This window comes from Megalops cyprinoides, chromosome 11, assembly GCF_013368585.1.
Source record: "Megalops cyprinoides isolate fMegCyp1 chromosome 11, fMegCyp1.pri, whole genome shotgun sequence".
In the NCBI taxonomy this organism is placed as follows: domain Eukaryota; kingdom Metazoa; phylum Chordata; class Actinopteri; order Elopiformes; family Megalopidae; genus Megalops; species Megalops cyprinoides.
In genome coordinates, this window is record NC_050593.1 from 1,843,597 (window position 1) to 1,862,304 (window position 18,708).

General features: G+C 43.0%; 1 protein-coding gene across 1 annotated transcript in view; it reads left to right on the forward strand.

Annotated features, from left to right (window-relative positions):
• The first annotated feature begins 904 nt into the window (after window positions 1-904).
• LOC118785494 (mannosyl-oligosaccharide 1,2-alpha-mannosidase IB-like) overlaps window positions 905-18,708 on the forward strand; it is a 202,404-nt gene continuing 184,600 nt past the window's right edge. The window contains exon 1 of the mRNA XM_036540183.1: window positions 905-1,215. Coding sequence (XP_036396076.1) covers window positions 905-1,215 — 311 coding nt within the window. The remainder of the gene's footprint in view (window positions 1,216-18,708) is intronic.

Genomic DNA, 18,708 nt, shown 5'->3' on the forward strand with positions numbered 1-18,708 from the left:
CTAATTAGCCAACTACATATTGGTCGGAAAGAATCGAGTGATCGACGTCTTCGAAGCTGGGACCAGCCACTGTAGCAAATTGTGTATTAACTAGGTGCCTTGTCAAACAGATCTCTAGTGGCTGTAAATGAAATGCTTTGTTTGTTGTCAAGGAAGCACTGAGCTCACAATGAACCCGCGTCATCTGGCAGAACACGGTAGTACGTAGTAAACAGGGTAGATAAGTAGGTATGTCTACACACCTGTGACAAGTAGCTAGCTTGCAACGGTGACGCGAGACTAAACGTGCTGCACATCTCAGGCAAAACTGTCATTTAAATAGGCACGATCCTTCGAAAATGCGCGATCTGTCGAAAATATTGGCAGAGTGTTGTATAATGTATTTATCTACTGTTCGAATATGCGTCCCGTTACCTAACTGCAGCATGTTTAATATAGGCTCAGACTGGACTATGTGAGTGCGCTTATATAAATGCTGAAAGTAGCTGCATACCTTGCTTTATAATTTATTAGTAGAAGCCTGCATAATTGCTTGGTGTAGCCACGTTACAACAGACGAAAGTAGTTAGCTAACCATCAAGTGAACTAATTGTGTTATGTTTGGATTGAGAGTGTGGGGAGACTTTACATTTATGGAATGTAATCATGAAGACAGCTAGCTAGCCATGCCATTTTTCGGAGTTCGTTTTTGGACTTGTTTAGGGGGCTCTGCTCTGCTCTGGCCGATTTATTGCAGTTTATGTTTTTTTTCCCCAGACTTCATTCTTCTGATTGGAGCATGTTGCTCCATTCATTTAAAACATTTTCATTTCTGAAAACAAACAGGCAGAAATTAGATAATTAAGAAATGGGTGAAACGTAACAACTGGACAGTGTTTCCATACGACTGTTTTGACACTGAACCATGACTGCTCCGGCTGTTCTGCCGCTGTTGGGCCGGAGGATACCGACCCTGGCACCTGGTGCCTCATCATTCCCACACCACAGAGCCACGTTGCGGCTATCCAAAAAGTTTATCCTCCTCCTCATCCTTAGTGCCTTCATTACCCTGTGCTTTGGAGCGTTTTTCTTCCTACCCGACAACTCCAAGCACAAGCGCTTCGATTTGGGCCAGGAGGACGTGCTGATACCGCATATCAACTCCAACAAGGAGGGAAAACAGCCCGGAGGACAGATCATCCACGGCCAGAGCGGCCACGATGAGCACCACCACAGGTAAAGCTAGGTGCTGCTTCGTTTTGTCCTCTTGCGTTTGCACGAAACTATCTTTTCCTTTTGATAGACTCCCATAATCCCGTTAATGCATGATTGCAGTATAGGGGTGCTTGGTGAATGCCATCTCAGACATTAGTTTGAATTAGGGTGACCATACATCCTCTTTTTCCCGCATTTTTTAGGTCCCAAAAAGGACGTATGGTCACCCTAGTTTGAATGCTATTGTAGAAGAGGCAGTAGTTATAATGAGGCCTGTAATGTTAGCCCTATAGCGGCTTATTTTTAGTTTTTGTTTCGTGGTCTTTTATAAATGTTAGGCTGAAGATGCATTAGCCCTGAAGACACATACTGTGACTGTTTGTTAATATGTGCAGTGTAGGTGCGATGCCTGGGCTACTTGTAGAGAGTTGCCTATGATGCTCTGTCCAGGTGTTGTCAGGTGTAGCACTATCACTAGCACTGCGGAGCTAATGGATAACCCCTGTCTGATCGTTCAACGTCATCCCTCCTTCAGAGGGCGTGCTGTCAGCGTTTTCACTTCTTCAGTCATAGTCATAGTTGCCATGTTTTCACCTGGAATGGATAAGTAATGTATTTCTTTTAAAGTCCTGATGTTTTGGCGTTAAAGTATCTTAAAATGATGAACCCCAGTGTCTGATGGGAAACTTGTGGGGAGAGTGGCAGAGGCAAGTGGAGACCTCAGTTACCCTCTGTTTTTATTCAGAAATGTCAATATTTAGCATCATGGTGGCAAAGTCTGAAATGGCCAGTCTGCACCTCAAACAGCAGAGCTATTTCCTCCCAAACATGTAAATGAGCGCAGACCGCTTGGGGGTGAATTTTTAAGGCCTCTGATGGAAAATATGCTGTTTTTCCCCACCCCTGAGAGTTTTGTGCCTGAGTACCAAGTCACGGGGCCTCTCTGATGCTGGTCTTCATTCCATGGGCTAAGAACTGACAATTTCACTGCCTCCAGCTGCAGAGCAGAGGACCGAGGCCAGTACAAGGTGTGGGTGTTGCCTGGGGGCTCGCTCAGAGGGAGGGGCTGCCCGCTGGCGCTCTGGGTGTAGCATGTGTGCCTAATTTCGCTGTGTCAGGACTCCAGAGATAGTGGACAGAGCCAGGCTCCATATCCCTGGTCCTGATCCAGCAGGCCTTCCCAGCTTTCAGCTTCCCCCACCCCCTCTCAGAGCTTCAGTCAGAAGGAAGATTCATGGCTGCGCAGTTTTTCAGTACAAAGAATGAGCAGGCAGTAGCAGATGTTGCCATCATCAATGGCTGAGAAAACAATGCAGCACTTAGACAGACATAGAGTAGACCTGCAGACAGTGGCCCTGACCAGGGTTGAGTAGCCTTACAGTAGCCCTATAGGCACTGTGCACCAGGGCTGAGATGTTACAACCTCACAGCATTGCACCAGTTCTCCATTATTAAAGATGTTGGTGAAGGGGGAAGAGCAAGAGAAGCTTGTTCAAATTCATGTGTATTAAAATACCATGAAATACTTGTGCTCCGTCTCTCTCTGCCTACACATGAAAGGCACACCATCACAAGACCAACAGAGGACACTGCAGACCTACATAGACTATGTACACCTTGCACATGTAGATATACATTATATACACAGAATACAGTCCACAATAACATTACATATTATACAATGACAAAGTGCAGTGCATATGGTTGCGTCAGATGTTCAGCAATTGTGTGGGAAGAAACGGTTACTGAGACGGCTGGTACGTGATTTGATGCTCCAGTAACGTTTTTTAGATGGAAGGAGCGATTTTTGCTGCTGCCATTACAGTCCTTTGTAGTAGTCTGCAGTCATGAGCAGTCAGGTTGCCGAACCACACTGTCAGTACACTCTCTGTGGTACAGCGATAAAAGTTCACAAGAGCTTTGGTACTTATGCCAAAACTCTTGAGACACCTCAGAAAGTGCAGTCTCTGCTGTGCTTTTTTGAGGTTGCAATTAGTGTTAAGACACCATGTGAGGGTGTCTAAGATGTGTATGCCAAGAAATCTAAAACTATCAACAATTTCACCAGATGACCCATTGATGGAAATATGAATGTGATTACCTCTGATCTTTCAACAATGATTTATTTTGTCTTATTGACATTTAGAAAGAGGTTGTTATCATGGCACCGTATGGTTAGCTCTTCCACTTCCCTTCTATAGGCCCTCTCATCACTGTCGCTTATTAGGCTAATCACTGTGGTGTCATCTGTGAATTTTATGATGCTGCTGTTGTCATATTTGGCAGCACAGTTGTGTGTAAACAGACTGTACAATAGGGGACTGAGGTAACAGCCCTGAGGCATGCAAGTCCTTAGAACTAATGTAGACGAGTGTGTTTTGCCTATTATCACAGTCTGGGGCCTGCCTGTCAGAAAATCAAGTAGCCTTTTACAGATAGAGTTGCCCAGACCAAGACCTCTGAGTTTCAACACCAGCTTGGATGGTACAATTGTCTTAAAAGCAGAGCTATAATTGATAAACAACATTCTGACATTTTTATTTTCAAGGTGTACTAAAGCAGTATGCAGAGCAAGTGAGATACCGTCATCTGCAGATCTATTAGAACAGTAGGCAAACTGTAAATGGGTCAAGGGTAGCAGGAATGGTGTGTGTGTGTGTGTGTGTGTGTGTGTGTGTGTGTGTGTGTGTGTGTGCGTGTGTGTGTATGTATGTGAATGTGTGTGAGATGATTACTTGTTGGAGCCTGTGTAAAAAGGCGGCATTATCCACCAGGAGTGAACAGTAATAGCATTTGTCACAAGGTGCTGGAAGCAGGTCAGGTTGGGAAACATTCCTGCCTTCTGCAGCACAAAGGGGGTTGGTTGGTACCCCCAAGATGAAAAATAAAGGATTTGGGATAATTAGGGCTTGGGTTGTATTTGTCCAACCCGTGAGGTTGGAGAGATTCAGGCTTATGGCTATTGAGAACTGAAGGCCTCTCAAATTTTACTCAGTTGGACTCATTCATTTACCTCAGTCTGTGACACACAGCACAGCCATTTTAGACGAAAAAAATTCCCAATTTTTCCTTTGTGTTCTTTGTGTGTATGTTTTTTAAAAGGGTACACACCACGTTCATCATAGTAGATCCAGTTTCTGAGGCCATCATAGCAGTCTTAGGTGTTTCTTGCCCTTCTTCACAATAAACATGTTACATGGACAGTCTGGAAAAATCGTTTGTGTCAGGGCTCCCCCGTGGAGTGTGAGGGGCTCTTACAAGTGTGACAGGTTTGTATAGGCCTGTCTCAGTCCACGGGCATGGATCATTCAAACTATTCCACTCTTTGGTACAGGCAGAAAACTGTGAGCATTGCCTTCTCTTAGAGGGGATTAATGGGTGTTTGGGTTGCCCACGAAGGCCCTACTTTTCTGGAGTGGTGAGGAGGGACAATGGGTGTGTGGCACTTTCCATTCAACTGAAATGGAGCTGATGTTCAAGCTGCGCTACAGATCCATTACTGAAACGCTGAATCCAGCGTGTTCATTAATGGATCAGTTCAGTTACAGAATTTGACATTTAAAGAGTCTAAAATGTGCATTGACTTCCCAAAATTTCGCTGCTCTTGTAATTATCAGTTTTTGATTTGGATTGTGTTTTTGCGGTGGATAACATAATGCCGTCTTTCCTGCCGTTTCCCCGTGGCGTGTGGCAACAGCTCACACTCAGCCATGCTTTCGACCAACATCTAGCCTGAGACCTCTGGTTAGTGCAAGCCATGCTGTGGTCTGCTGAAAAAGCACACAGCTTGCTCCCTGGCAGCCATCTCTCATCTATCCTTGATCACCACTGAAGAATGGACCTTTTTGGCCTCCCTCTACACTCTGGCACCAAAAATGAGTCCTCCAGCTGTTGTTCTGTTGTTTTCTTTCAGACTGAAGAATGTAAGGCAGGGCATGTTTGGCCTCCTCCTCATCCCTTCCTCCTGGCCCTCGCAGCACTTGTTGCAGAAGATGTGCCGCTTGTGAGACAGGGCTAGGGTAATTCAGTTGCTATAACAACTCCCAGCAGGGTCTGCTGCTGATGCTGATGCTGGTGGATGGGGAGGGAGTGGCTGTTCTTTGCATGGGAGATGGCAGAGCTGTCCCTGTGCATTAGGATCCCATGGGGACGGATGGGGACCCCATAATCGAAACCTTGGTTGCATTCACAGCTTCTTGTTGGCCACCTGTGCTGTTCAGCCACGAGGAGTTTTTGTTTTGTCCCGGGAGACAGAACTGCAAATGCAGTAAGACACACTTCACTGTGTTCTGCTGACAAAGCGGTCGGTTTATTATGAAATTTTCCAAGACATCAGCTTTGTTCAGGTTATCGGCAACAACCTGTCAGTTCCTTCTCATCTCAATGAACACTTGTGAGTTTGTGAATGTGTAGAGTGCTTGTGCGTTGGGCTAGGAGGGAGAGGATTCTTAAGCAGTTGATGCTCTGCAGCTCTGAGTAAACTCCTGTCCCTGTTCTAATGTGCATTCTGATATCCCGTGCTGCTGACCCCAGTCACAGTTGTTCTGCGTCCTCAGGAAAGGGATACAGCGTGCTGAGGCCATGGCCTAGAATTCCAAACACAGCTTCCGGGAAAAAAGGCCAGGCCCAACACAGCTGTTTTAGCCCTTTCACATAATCCAGTTGGAGCACCATTACAGATGAGCAATCTACTGTACTCTACTGGCACGGCTCCCATAAAGCTCTGCAGGGATTGGCTCATTACTCTTGCTTGGGCATGGCTGACTTTTTGAGTGGTTGCGGAAGCATGACACTTCCCTATGACTAATTTGTGCAGGTTGTGAAGAAGCAAATTGCCAGGAGATAAGTCATCGTAATGTCTGATACTCTCTTCGCTCATCCAATAGTGGGACAGGAAATCACAACAGTATCACCATTGTGATATACTTGTTAAATATAAAATGTTAAGCTTTGACAACTCAATTTTGTATTCAGATGTCCGTTTAGCACAAGATTATTCATAATGCTGCTCCTCCTCCGCTAAAGAGCTTTGTTCAGCTCTGCTCTGAGCAGAGCTTCAAGACCGTCTCTAAACGAGGCTCCCTGCCAATCTGAAAACCTGGACACACAACAACAACACAACAGCAGTTAAAAAGGTGATTATTTTCCCAATTTTAAAGAGTCTTACTGACCTACACGTGTCCAGTGGTCCTTGGCGTGGTGCTGTATGTCTCTTTTAGTCCTTGAACACTTTTAAAAATGAAAGTCTCAGGCCTTTTTTTGTTGGTCGCACCATATGATATTTCATAAAATGATCACCATCGGACAACATTTATGTATTATGATGAAAATAAAAATGAAAATGCATAGGGAGTTTTCCTCAGCAATACAAAACAGTTATGAAATTATGCCAAATAGGTTAATATAAAAGTTGAAAAACTTTGAGTGATTTCAAACAGGCTTTTGACGATCGTACCACATGCTATTTTGACACTTTAAATGTGAAAAAAATGACCAGTACCTAAAAAGTGCAGAAAACTTAAAGTAGTTACATACACTCAGTGACACCTCTTTAATACTGGGCAGGACCCCCCTTTGCCCCCAGAATGGCCTGAATTCTTTGTGGCATGAATTCAACAAGGTGCTGGAAACAATCCTTAGAGATTCTGCTCCATGCTGTCTTGATACATCATGCAGTTGCTGCAATTTGTTAGCTGCACATTCATGCTGCGAATGTCCTGTTCCACCACATCCCAAAGGTGCTCTATTGGATTCAATTCAATTCAATTCAAATTTGTCTGTATAGTGCACAACAAGTTTACAACAAGTTGTCACAAAGCAGCTTTACATTGTTCCCAGGCCTGAGACCCCCTGAGAGCAAGACTAAGGCAACAGTGGCAAGGAAAAACTCTCCAATTAACAGGAAGAAACCTTGAGCAGAACCCGGCTCAGAGGGGGAGCCCAACTGCTTCTGGCCGGCACTGGGCAGATAGAATTACAGAGAAAACTTAAAAGTTGTAAGATGTACTTTATGACATTTAAGATTGATAGACAGTAGTAGTAAGCAACAGAGTAACTATAAAATGTATTCTAGAATGTCCAGTTCTTGGCACGCAGTTGGCTTGATAGACAGGGCAGCGAGGTAGCAGGACTGGAAATCGGGATGTGATTCTTGGGCTACAGCTCCAGGCAGGAGCCCGGAGCAGGGATAGGAAACAAATAGAAAACAGTGATTAGTGGATGTTAAACGCAGGAATGGAAACAAAGGCATAAAGGCAAAGGCGGGATCAGAGGGGGGAAGAGGGATGCATGTGTGTAATAAGGAAAAATCCCGGCAGATAAGCACTATGGCAGCATACCTAGGGGACGAGAGGGCCAGCACGATCATGAAGGTGACCCTAAGGCAGTCAACACCAGACCACAGCCGGATCAGCCGAACACAGAGTACCCAGGCCACGATGTAGTGACAGCAATGACCACTTAGTCCACCAGAGACTGTAAAGATCAATGTCAGTACTGTGCCGTGTCCCTCAACTAAAGGATTTGAAATAAAGATAAGTTTTTAACCTAGACTTAAAGGCAGAGAGAGAGTCTGCTCCCCGAACATCGGTGGGTAAATTGTTCCACAAAAGAGGAGCTCAGTACAAAAAGGCTCTACCACCTATAGTACTTTTACCCACTCTTGGAACAATGAGAAGTCCCGTTGTTTGGGAACGTAGTTTGTTTTGGTGAATATGGGCGAAGAAGGTCCTTAAGGTAGGGGGGGGCAAGCCCATTTAAAGCTTTAAATGTAAGAAGAAGTATTTTGAAATCAATGCGGTATTTGATTTGGTAGCCAATGGAGAGAGGCTAATACTGGGATGATGTGCTCAAAGCACTTTGTTCTGGTTAGAATATGAGCAGCTGCATTTTGAACCAAGTGACGGGGCTTTAGGGAGGCATATGCACATCCTGACAAGAGGGCATTACAGTAGTCCAATCTGGATGTAACAAAAGCGTGGATTAGCTTTTCCGCATTGTGTATTGATAGAATTTTCCTGATTTTGGCAATATTCCTCAAATGACAGAAAGCATTCCTGGAGGTGTTTTTTATATGTGTGTCAAAACAGAGGTCAGGATCAATCGTGACACAGACAAAGTGATGTTGCTCAGAAAGATAAGATCTGAACCAGGATAGAGCCTTTCCACTTATGCCAATCAGGTTCTCAAGTTGATCTAATAGATAGGGACGGGCAGATCAATACCAAAATATCGATATTTCGATCCTGATGGTTCAGTTTTAAGGATCAATCCTCATATTAAAAAATCGATAACAGGTAATGCTTTAAACTGATTTCATTAATTTAATTTCATAGTATTTTTTTGAATGGTTAGTTTGGATAGGAACTACTTTAGCTTCTGCTTTCTCATTCAGCTCCCATCAACGGCTGTAATAAGGCACACACAGAAACAGATTCAGTCACTCAGCCCCAGTGCTGGTTGCACAATGGCAGAACGTAAATGGAGCCTCATGTGGAGTTATTTTGATATGGTAAATAGTAATGATTCGAAATGTGGCATATGTGACAAAATGGTCAGATATTATGGCAATACCACAAATCTAATATGTAAGCAGGATATTGATGTGCAGGATATTTATTGTATGAAACCCTAGTTATGGTATTGGTGTGGATTAGCTTAGGCCTACATATAAGCCCAAGTTTTGCAGTCATTAGTCTGTAGGCTGCAGTTAGATGTAGGCTATGTGAAGCTATAGGCCTATATAGGACACATTTTCAAAAAGAAAAACAAATATGTTTTAAAGCCACGTCTTGCTGAAGAGAAAAGGCCATCTACAATGAATATTGCTCTTTTATAAGTCATCATTAGCACACTTTTATCAATTTTATTTAATGGTGGATATTAATAGATTTTGGAATGGCTGTAGTTTCATTTAAAATGTGTCATTAAGTAAGGCCTATTCTAACTATCTGCGGCAATTGGTGAAACTAGGCCTAGGCCTATTTAAGCTTTTATGAAAGATTTATAGATGACTCTCCAAGAGCCATATTTACAAGACGCCTTGGAGAGATGATATGCAAGGACCTCCAGCCTATTTCAGTTGTAGAGGACAGGGGTTTCATTGCATTTGTGAAGACTCTCAACCCATGCTATAAAATCCCAAGCCGCAAACGGCTAATGGAAAGGATCACAGACGTACAAAAACTGTCAAAATGAAGTAAAGGCAGCTTTACAGCGTGCGAACAGCGTGGTTCTGACCACAGATATGTTGACATCGAGGTCCACAGAGGCCTATTTGGCCGTAACATGTCATTTTGTTGACAACTGGCAAATGGAAGAATTTCTTTTAGAAACCTGTTATTTCCACAGCTGTCAACATTAGTTTAGAGCTAAAAAGAATCACAGATGAATGGGGCATAACTCAGAAGGTGCTAGCAGTTGTCACAGACAATGGTCCCAGTGTTGTCTCTGCAGTACACAAGGCTGGGTGGACGCACTACCCCTGTTTCGCCCATACCTTGAACTTGGTAGTCAAAGATGCTATTAAAGCTGTCCCTGCAAATGTCCAGCTCTCGGAAAAATGCAGTAGCATTGTATCATTTTTCTACCACAGCACGAAAGCCATGCAGAAACTCACAGACATACAGAACGTGGCAGAGCATAAACTAGTTCAGTCAGTAGAAACAAGGTGGAATTCTGCATTCTACAGTCCTGACCTTTAATTTAAGGGTATTTACATCCAAATCAGTTGAACGGTGTAGGAATTACAACACATTTTATAGGTGCCTTCCACATTTTTAAGGGACCAAAAGTAATTGGACAATTGGCTACTCAGCTGTTCAATGGCCAGGTATATGTAATTCCCTCGTTATTTCATTTGCAAGGAGCAGATAAAAGGCCTAGAGTCCATTTCAAGTGTGGTATATTCATTTGGAATCTGGTGAGGTCATTGAGAATATGAAGTCCAAAGAGCTGTCACTATCAGTGAAGCAAGCCATCATTAGGCTGAAAAATCAAAACAAACCCATCAGAGAGATAGCAAAAACATTAGGTGTGGCCAAGTCATCGGTTTGGTACAATCTTAAAAAGAGAACACACTGGTGAGCTCAGCAACGCCAAAAGACCTGGAAGACCACGGAAAACAAGTGTGGTGGATGACAGACGAATCCTTTCCCTCGTCAAGAAAAACCCCTTCACAACAGTTGGCCAGATCAAGAAAACTCTCCAGGAGGTAGGTGTATCTGTGTCCAAGTCAACAATTATGAGAAGACTTCACCAGAGGAATTACAGAGGTTTCACCACAAGGTGTAAACCATTGGTGAGTCAGAAACAGGAAGGCCAGATTAGAGTTTGCCAAGAAACATCTAAAAGAGCCTGTGCAGTTCTGGAACAACATCTTATGGACAGATGAGACAAAGATCAACTTGTACCAGAATGATGGAAAGAGAAGAGTATGGAGAAGGGAAGGAACTGCTCAAGATCCAAAGCATACCACCTCATCAGTGAAGCATGGTGGTGGTAGTGTAATGGCGTGGGCATGTATGGCTGCCAGTGGAACTGGATCTCTTATATTTATTGACGATGTGACTTCTGACAAGAGCAGCAGAATGAATTCTGAAGTGTTTCGGGCAATATTATCTGCTCATATTCAGCCAAATGCTTCAAAACTCATTGGACGGTGCTTCACAATGCAGATGGACAATGACCCAAAGCATACTGCGAAAGCAACCAAAGAGTTTTTAAAGGCAAAAAAGTGGAATGTTCTGCAATGGCCAAGTCAATCACCTGACCTGAATCCGATTGAGCATGCATTTCACTTGCTTAAGACAAAACTGAAGGGAAAATTCCCAAAGAACAAGCAGGAACTGAAGACAGCTGCAGCAGAGGCCTGGCAGAGCATCACCAGGGACGAAACCCAGCGTCTGGTGATGTCCATGGGTTCGAGACTTCAGGCTGTCATTGACTGCAAAGGATTTGCAACAAAGTATTAAAAAGTGACAATTTAATTTATGATTATGTTAGTTTGTCCAATTACTTTTGGTCCCTTAAAAAAGTGGAAGGCACATATAAAATGTGTTGTAATTCCTTCACCGTTCAACTGATTTGGATGTAAATACGCTTAAATTAAAGGTCAAAGTCTGCACTTAAAGCACATCTTGATTGTTTCATTTCAAATCCATTGTGGTATTGTACAGTGTTGTATCCTTTTTGGTAAAAACACATTAAGTTCATTATTATTTGGATTAAAAAGATAAATAGTGAACAGAGTTAAAAAATACAGTTAAAGGCAAGTGATTACTGTTGAGTTATTGCATGTATTGATGGAGTTAACGTTAGGTGTTGTTACTCAGAATGCCCAATAGGTGGCGTTTGGTGTTTATGAAACCGTTAGAAAAAGAAACCTTTTAAAAAGAACAGAAGAAGAAGAAGAGTGTAACGGTCAGAATGAAGATACTGAAAGCAGTCTGTTATGTGTATTCCTTTTATTTCCTCTCAGTAAAAGTTAAAAAGACCGTTCAGCGTCCGACTTTGTCATTTTTCCACCCTTTTTGAAGCTGCAGCTAAACTATTCCCACAACAGAGCTGAAATGCTGAAAATTGTGTCAATGTCCAAATATTTATGGACCTGACTGTATATGTTGGACACACTTCAGGAGCAGAGGGAAGCAGTCATCACCACACTTTGTGTGCTCTGCTTAAGCACTGAAGAGCTGGACTTGATCCAGCCAACCATTGAGGCCCTGCGACCGTTCGAAGAGGCAACACGAGAAACTTCTGAAGCAAAATATGTGTCCACGTCAAAGGTGATCCCTCTTGTTTCTCTACTTTTGAGAGCAGCTGCAGCCACGGAGTGTCAAGGCAACACACTTTCCAGAGAACTGTTACAGCAGTGCCAACGGCGAGTTTGTGGCATTGAGACGTTTCACAGTCTTGCTGCTTGCACGTTCCTAGACATCCGTTTTAAAAACCTTGCGTTTTGCAGCCAAGACAACGTGGAAAATGTAAAAAGACAAATTCTGACAGAAATGCAAGAAATTCATGAGCCTATGTCACAAGCACCATGCACTGCCTCCACGTCTGTGCCAAGTTCTTTCTCCCCAGTGTCTTCTGCACTTACACCAAGCTCTACCACATCCACAGCAAAAGGAGGGTTATGGTCGCATTTTGACACTCAAGCTCTGTCAGCCCAACAGTACCGCTCAGCAGGCACTGATGCGCTCATTGAGATGTGTCGCTACCTAGAGGAAAGGGTAATTCTCCGGGACCAAGACCCGTTACACTGGTGGAAAGAGCATGAACAAACTTTCCCATCCCTAAGTAGACCTGCAGCAAAATACTTGGGCATCGTTGCTTCTTCTGTCCCCGCAGAGAGTTTTTTCCAAGACGGGAGAACTGATAAGCCAACGGAGAGCTTCGGAGGGTCATCAGAGCTTCGGAGTGTTGTCAAGACTGCTGAGGTAATCATCGGGTGCCCTCTCCTCACTCTGGAGGACCTACACAATTCCCACTGCCTCAAGAGAGCCCATAACATCATAAAGGACACATCCCATCCTGGTCACTCTGTTCGAACTGCTACCGACAGGCAGACGGTATAGAGCCATTAGAACAAGGACAAACCGACTCAAAAACAGTTTTTATCCCACAGCTGTACAAGCTTTAAATGCCACAAAACATAATGTTCACGTTCACTGTGCAATAAGGGATCTGTGCAATTAATGCTCAGGGTTCTTCACTCTGCAACAAGGGATCTGTGCAATCTTTCTGATCTGTGCTATTTTTCAATTTAGATATCTCTGGGTGTCTTTACTTGTGTTCTACCATTTTTACTTTTTATATAGTCTTACTTTTAAATTATTTTATAGATTATTTTACTAGCTTTTTTATTGATCTTTTGCACTGTTGAGGATTGCACTCAAATTTCGTTGTACGTGTTACAATGACAATAAATTCTGAAACCGACTGAAGGGGAAAAATGTAAACATGCTGCTGTTTCTAAACAAAAACCAAAAAATGTAGAAAAATGAATCAGAAGACCTGGATGTTTTTCAGATGTAAAGGAAGTCTTTGTTTTATTCTAAATTTTTGTTTGAACCTATGTGAAGAATTTCACTGCTTGTGAAAATGGCAATCCTCTCACCTGGTTTTCACTCATTCTTTCCCTCTTTTTAGTCTTTATCTTTTTCTGTTTCTTTTCTCATTTTCTCTATCTATCTCTCTCTCTCTCTCTCTCTCTCTCTCTCTCTCTCTCTCTCTCTCTCTCTCTCTCTCTCATTAAGGAATAGGTGAGGCCTTAAGAGAAAAAATGCCATGTTTGAATAGGGAGGGGAAGAATTAGAGCAGATCTGAATGGCTCTGTATGTATCGTTCCTGTGAGTCACTTGCCCGTCACCAGTTTTCTCTCTTCCGCTCTCTCTCTCTCTCTCTCTCTCTCTGTGTATCTGTCTCTCTCTCTCACTATCTCTCTCTGTCTGTCTCTCTCTCTCTCTCTCTCTCTCTTGCTGCAAAGAAAGTCTTTGTTTTATTCAAAGTTTTTGTTTGAATGTTGAAGAATAAACTGTGTTTTATCACTGTTTTTGTTAAATAAATGAAAAACAAAATAGAGAAGTATGATTTTTTAAATCATAGACCAAGTAGTGTCTTAAAAGTAAGCTTTTAAATGCATTTTTGATGTAATTTCATCATAGAAATTACAAGTATTTCCTGGATTTGTGTACACAACAAGACTTTAAAAAATATTGGTATCGCAATACTAGTCCTAGTATTACTTGGCATCGGATCGAAACAAAAATCACTGGTATTGCCTATCCCTATCAATAGATTAAGATGATTGATGGTATTGAAGGCTGCACGTAGGTCTAGGAGCACAAGTAGGGAGATACAGCCATTGCCAGAGGAGAGAAGTAAGTCATTAAGTACTTTTAGGAAAGCAGTTTCTGTGCTGTGATGCGGTCTAAACCCAGACTGAAAGAATTCCAGAATATTATTGGATTGTAAAAAGATTTTTTCTAAGAAGTGTGGACTTCATATTTTCGGTGAGTTGATTTATTTTAGCCGAACTAGGGTTGGTTAACTAGCATAAGTTTAAATATTCTTCATGGTGTAGACTGTATGATGCAGGGAGCCCATCAATAAAGGCTTTAGTAGTGGCAGAACAGATGGTGTGCCTGAGAGAAAACATGGACTCTGCGTTCAAGTTACAAGCTAAAGGAAGGTTGAAAGTGACGAGGTAATGGTCCGACAGTACGGGATTGTGACTGTGGAGGCCATTGGAGTACACCGACCTCATTGTCTTGTTCCTGGAACTAGTTTGACATGACGTGTGCTTTGTGGCATGGTGCGTTAACCTGCTGGAAGTAGCCATTAGAAGATTGGTAGACCGTGGTCATGAAGGGATGCATATGGTCAGCAACAATACTCAGGTTGGCTGTGGCATTTAAACAATGCTCAATTGGTATTAAGGTGCCTAATGTGTGCCAAGAAAATGCTGCCCACACCATTACACCACCACCTCCAGCCTGAACCCTTGAAACAAGGCAGGATGGATCCATGGATTCATGTTGTTTACACCAAATTCTGACCCTACCATCTGCATGTTGCAGTAGAAATCAAGATTCCTCAGACCAGGTGATGTTTTTCCAGTTGTCTACTGTCCAGTTCGATGAGCCTGTGCCCACTGTAGCCACAGTTTCCTTTTCTTAGCTGACCGGAGTGGTCCCTGGAGGGGACTTCTGCTGTTGTAGCCCCTCCACCTCAATGTTCGACATGTTGTATGTTCAGAAATGCTTTTCTGCATAGCACTCTAGTAATGTCCGGTTATTTGGGTTACTGGCGCCTTCCTGACCTCTGTGATTAACAAGGCGTTTTCGCCCACAGAACTGCTGCTCGCTGGATGTTTTTTGTTTTTCGCACCATTCTCTATACACTCTAGAGACTGTTGTGTGTGAAAATGTCAGGAGATCAGCAGTTTCTGAGATAATCAAATCACTCTGCCTGACACCAACAATCATCCCATGGTCAAAGTCACTTAAATCAGATTTCCTACCCATTCTGAGGTTTGGTCTGATCAGCAATTGAACCTTTTGACTTCTTGATTTGTCTTCTTGATTTTATGCATTCAGTTGTTGCCAGATAATTGGCTGATTAGATATTTGCATCAACGAGCAGGTGTACAGGTATACCTAATAAAGTGGTCGCTGGGTGTATATTACAGAGTTACTACATATACATGCTACTTTTAAAAACATTTTATTCATTTTTTAAAAAGGAAAAAATACAGATGGACAGAAAAAGAAGGTGTCACGTCATTGACACTTATATAGCTTGTGTCATCCTTTCTGTGCCGTACAGGCTACATCAGAGCGTTACAGGCTACATCACAGACAGAGACACAAGCGTTGCTCTGTCTGTGATGTAGCCTGTAACGCTCTGTCTGTGATCTGGCCCATATCCCCATATCGGTGATCCTTCCAGGCTATCCCTGGCTGTGATCACTCCAGAGTCTTTAGCCATACCTGGAATTTGGGTTATGGTTATTACCTCTAACAGCCCTGTTATGAGCAGATTTAAACAGTTTTCTGTTTGAGATGTGTTGGCTGTATCAGCCACTGAGTGGTCTGTGTAAGTTGCATTGTTTGTTTTTAAGACGTGTGATAGTGTTGACTTTCTGTAGGCATGCAGTCAGAATGAGTAGCAGTGTGTGTGTCAAATGTCGGGCAGTGTTGACAGTCCGTATGCATGCAGTGTGTTATAGACGTGATGCTTTCTGTATGCATGCAGTTGGTGTCAGTAGTGATGTATACAGGTATGTGTTTTAGCTGTGGGACAATGTTGACTATCTGTAGGTGTGTGGTCGGTGTCAGTAGCAGTGTGTGTATTTTAGATGTGGGACGGTATTGACTGCCTGTAGGTGTCGGTGTCAGTAGCAGTGTGTTTTGGGGATGCAGGGCCTGTAGGCAGTGGCACGGGAGGGGTAATCGGTGTCTGGTCTCAGGTGACAGGTCTTACAAAGCCAGAGTAGCAGGAAGGAGATATTATTACATATTCCCTTCACCAACTGGGTCATGGGAAAACAGAGATGGTAAGGTGCCTGCCCACCCCCTCTTTCTCTACACTGACAAAAGAGGAAGAGTCTGTACAATTTCCAAGCCTCTCCTGCTCACTGCTTGTAGCCCCCCCCCCCCTTTCCCATGAATGCTTTCTTCCTAGGTGCAATCCAAACAGGAGGAAACCGATAGGAGGAGAGGTGTTTTTCACTTCACGGTAATACAGCCAGTGGCCAGGTCCATTAAGGCACTGGTGTATCCTGGTGCAAAACCTCCCACCCTGCATCATGCTCTGAGTGAGAGAGGGGCAGGGAGAGGGAAAAGAAAGAGACAGATGGGAAGGGAGAGGGAAGTCATGCTTGTGAGGTTACATTGCCAGATCTGTCTCTGCAGAAACCTGTTGGTTGTACTGTCTTTAACTATATGCATTACAACAATCCATTGGCCCATTGACTGCTTGTTGAGATACTTGATGGTTGTGTAATTTTAGTATTTACATAGTCAACACCCTTATCCAGGAAGACAGCTTACAGCTGACATTTGTTCACCTAGATAAAGAGTATTTACTCAATATGCAATTTGGTACTGTGTTTGTACAGTGATGTGTGGGTTTAGTCAGTCTCAGTCCAGCTTTCCTGTAAATGGGCTCATGATAACCAGACTGAGGTAACAGCAGAGAAATGAGAAGATCTTGCTCTCTGGCATGTCTCCTGCAAACACTCAGTTGTTAACCCAAGCTCAGTCTCAGAGCCATTGTCCTATAATGGACTTGTATGGTGACTCAGCTAACACCTCTGAGCCAATCCTCCTGTCAGAGATGTAAAGGCTAACAAAACTGGCACGGCAGTGCACTCTTGTGTTTTTGTTGGAGTCTAATCCATCCTCAACAGAAGCACATGTTAGGAAATGGTGTCACACGCCTGCGAAAGCTCTGTCCCTTCCTGAGAAAGCACTCTGAAAGTGGTATGAGTAATGTAAGCCTGAACAAATGCGGTGGGCAGTTGTGTTCTCTTCCATCTTTGAGGTTGAGTCTGGGGGTATACAAGGCAGAGAAGGCTGCAGTGGCACAAACTTGATGGAGAGGCTGTGCGATTGCTCATGCCTGGGCAAGGGCCTTGCTGGGATGATGTTGATGGAGGGGCTGCATGATTACTTAGGTTTGTAGAAGAACACTTCAAGGGATGACTGATGGAAGGACTGTGCAATTGTTCAGGTCTGTGCAAGGGCAGTGCAGTTTAGTGGCTGTGAGAAATTCAGAGCGCTTGTTCCTGGATAAGAAAATTGCTGGGAGTAAGGTGATGGTGAAGTGGTGCTCAGCTCTGGATATGGCCCTCTCTGCGTAATTGAACCTGGCATGTTGCTGACATGCTCGTAATTCTATGTTTGACAGTATGGGCCATGCATGAAATCCAAAATAACACTGGAGTGGTGGAGAGGGAGAGCGGGGAAGAGGGGGATGGGAAAAAGTGAGAGAAGTAGAGTGAGAGTTAAAGAACAATGAAGAGAGAGAGAGCGTAATAGTTGAGCAAGAGGAATCCAGTTGCAGAGATCAGGCAAAAACACAGACAGTTAATAAGACAAAGAATCTTTACTCGTGGCTAGAGACAACCAAAGTTAGTGCATGGGAAAGCATATAAGGCAGGGTAGGTCAAGACTGAGCATTGAACAAAGAAACAAGCAGGGCTTATATAGAACACAAAACATGATTAGACTAACTACACTCTAAAAATGATTTATGGGGTTAGTGAGTAAAGCTTAAAATCAAGAGCTTTTTCAGTATAAAAAATTAAGTTTGTTACATGTACGTGATTTAGTCAGTTGATAAGTTGGTCAAAATGAAAATAAAGAAACTGTTTTAACTTAGATATATATCGATTTTGAATAAACAGTTTTGCCTTCACTCAACAATAGAAAAGTATTAAGTTAGTACAACTTGTATGTCTACTCTAATTCAGCGATTGTAGAGTTGTGTAGTGTGTTGGGGTAGTGGGCGGGGCTTCCCAGCATGCCTTGTGTTGATGGACTGTTTTTTTTACCCACCATGAGTGTGACTGTGTTCCCTTTTTATGTAGTTCCCTCCTACTGGGTCAATCTGTGTGTTTTTTCCTGGTTTTGTGGTTGTTTAACAAAAGCTGGGTTGAGTAACAGCAGAGTCATCATTTTGAAACAAAAGCCCACCTCACCACATTTGGTGTTAAAAGTGAGAGGAATCTACTTGTGTACAATTCCATGTATACTGAAACTATGTTCTGTTCCTTTGTTGGTTGATGCACTTTTGTAAGTCTCTTTAGATAAAAGCGTTTGCTAAATAAATAAATTTAGATGATTAAAACGAGTCTCATGGGATTTACTCAGTAATGGCTGAGTTGGAGTTACTTTAAAAGATCCATGCAAATTGTTACCTTAATTTTTTCAGTTGGGCCAGTGTATTCTTTTTTAGAATGTATATAGGTGAAAACGTTTAACTAAATTAGGCAAGTCACAGATAGGA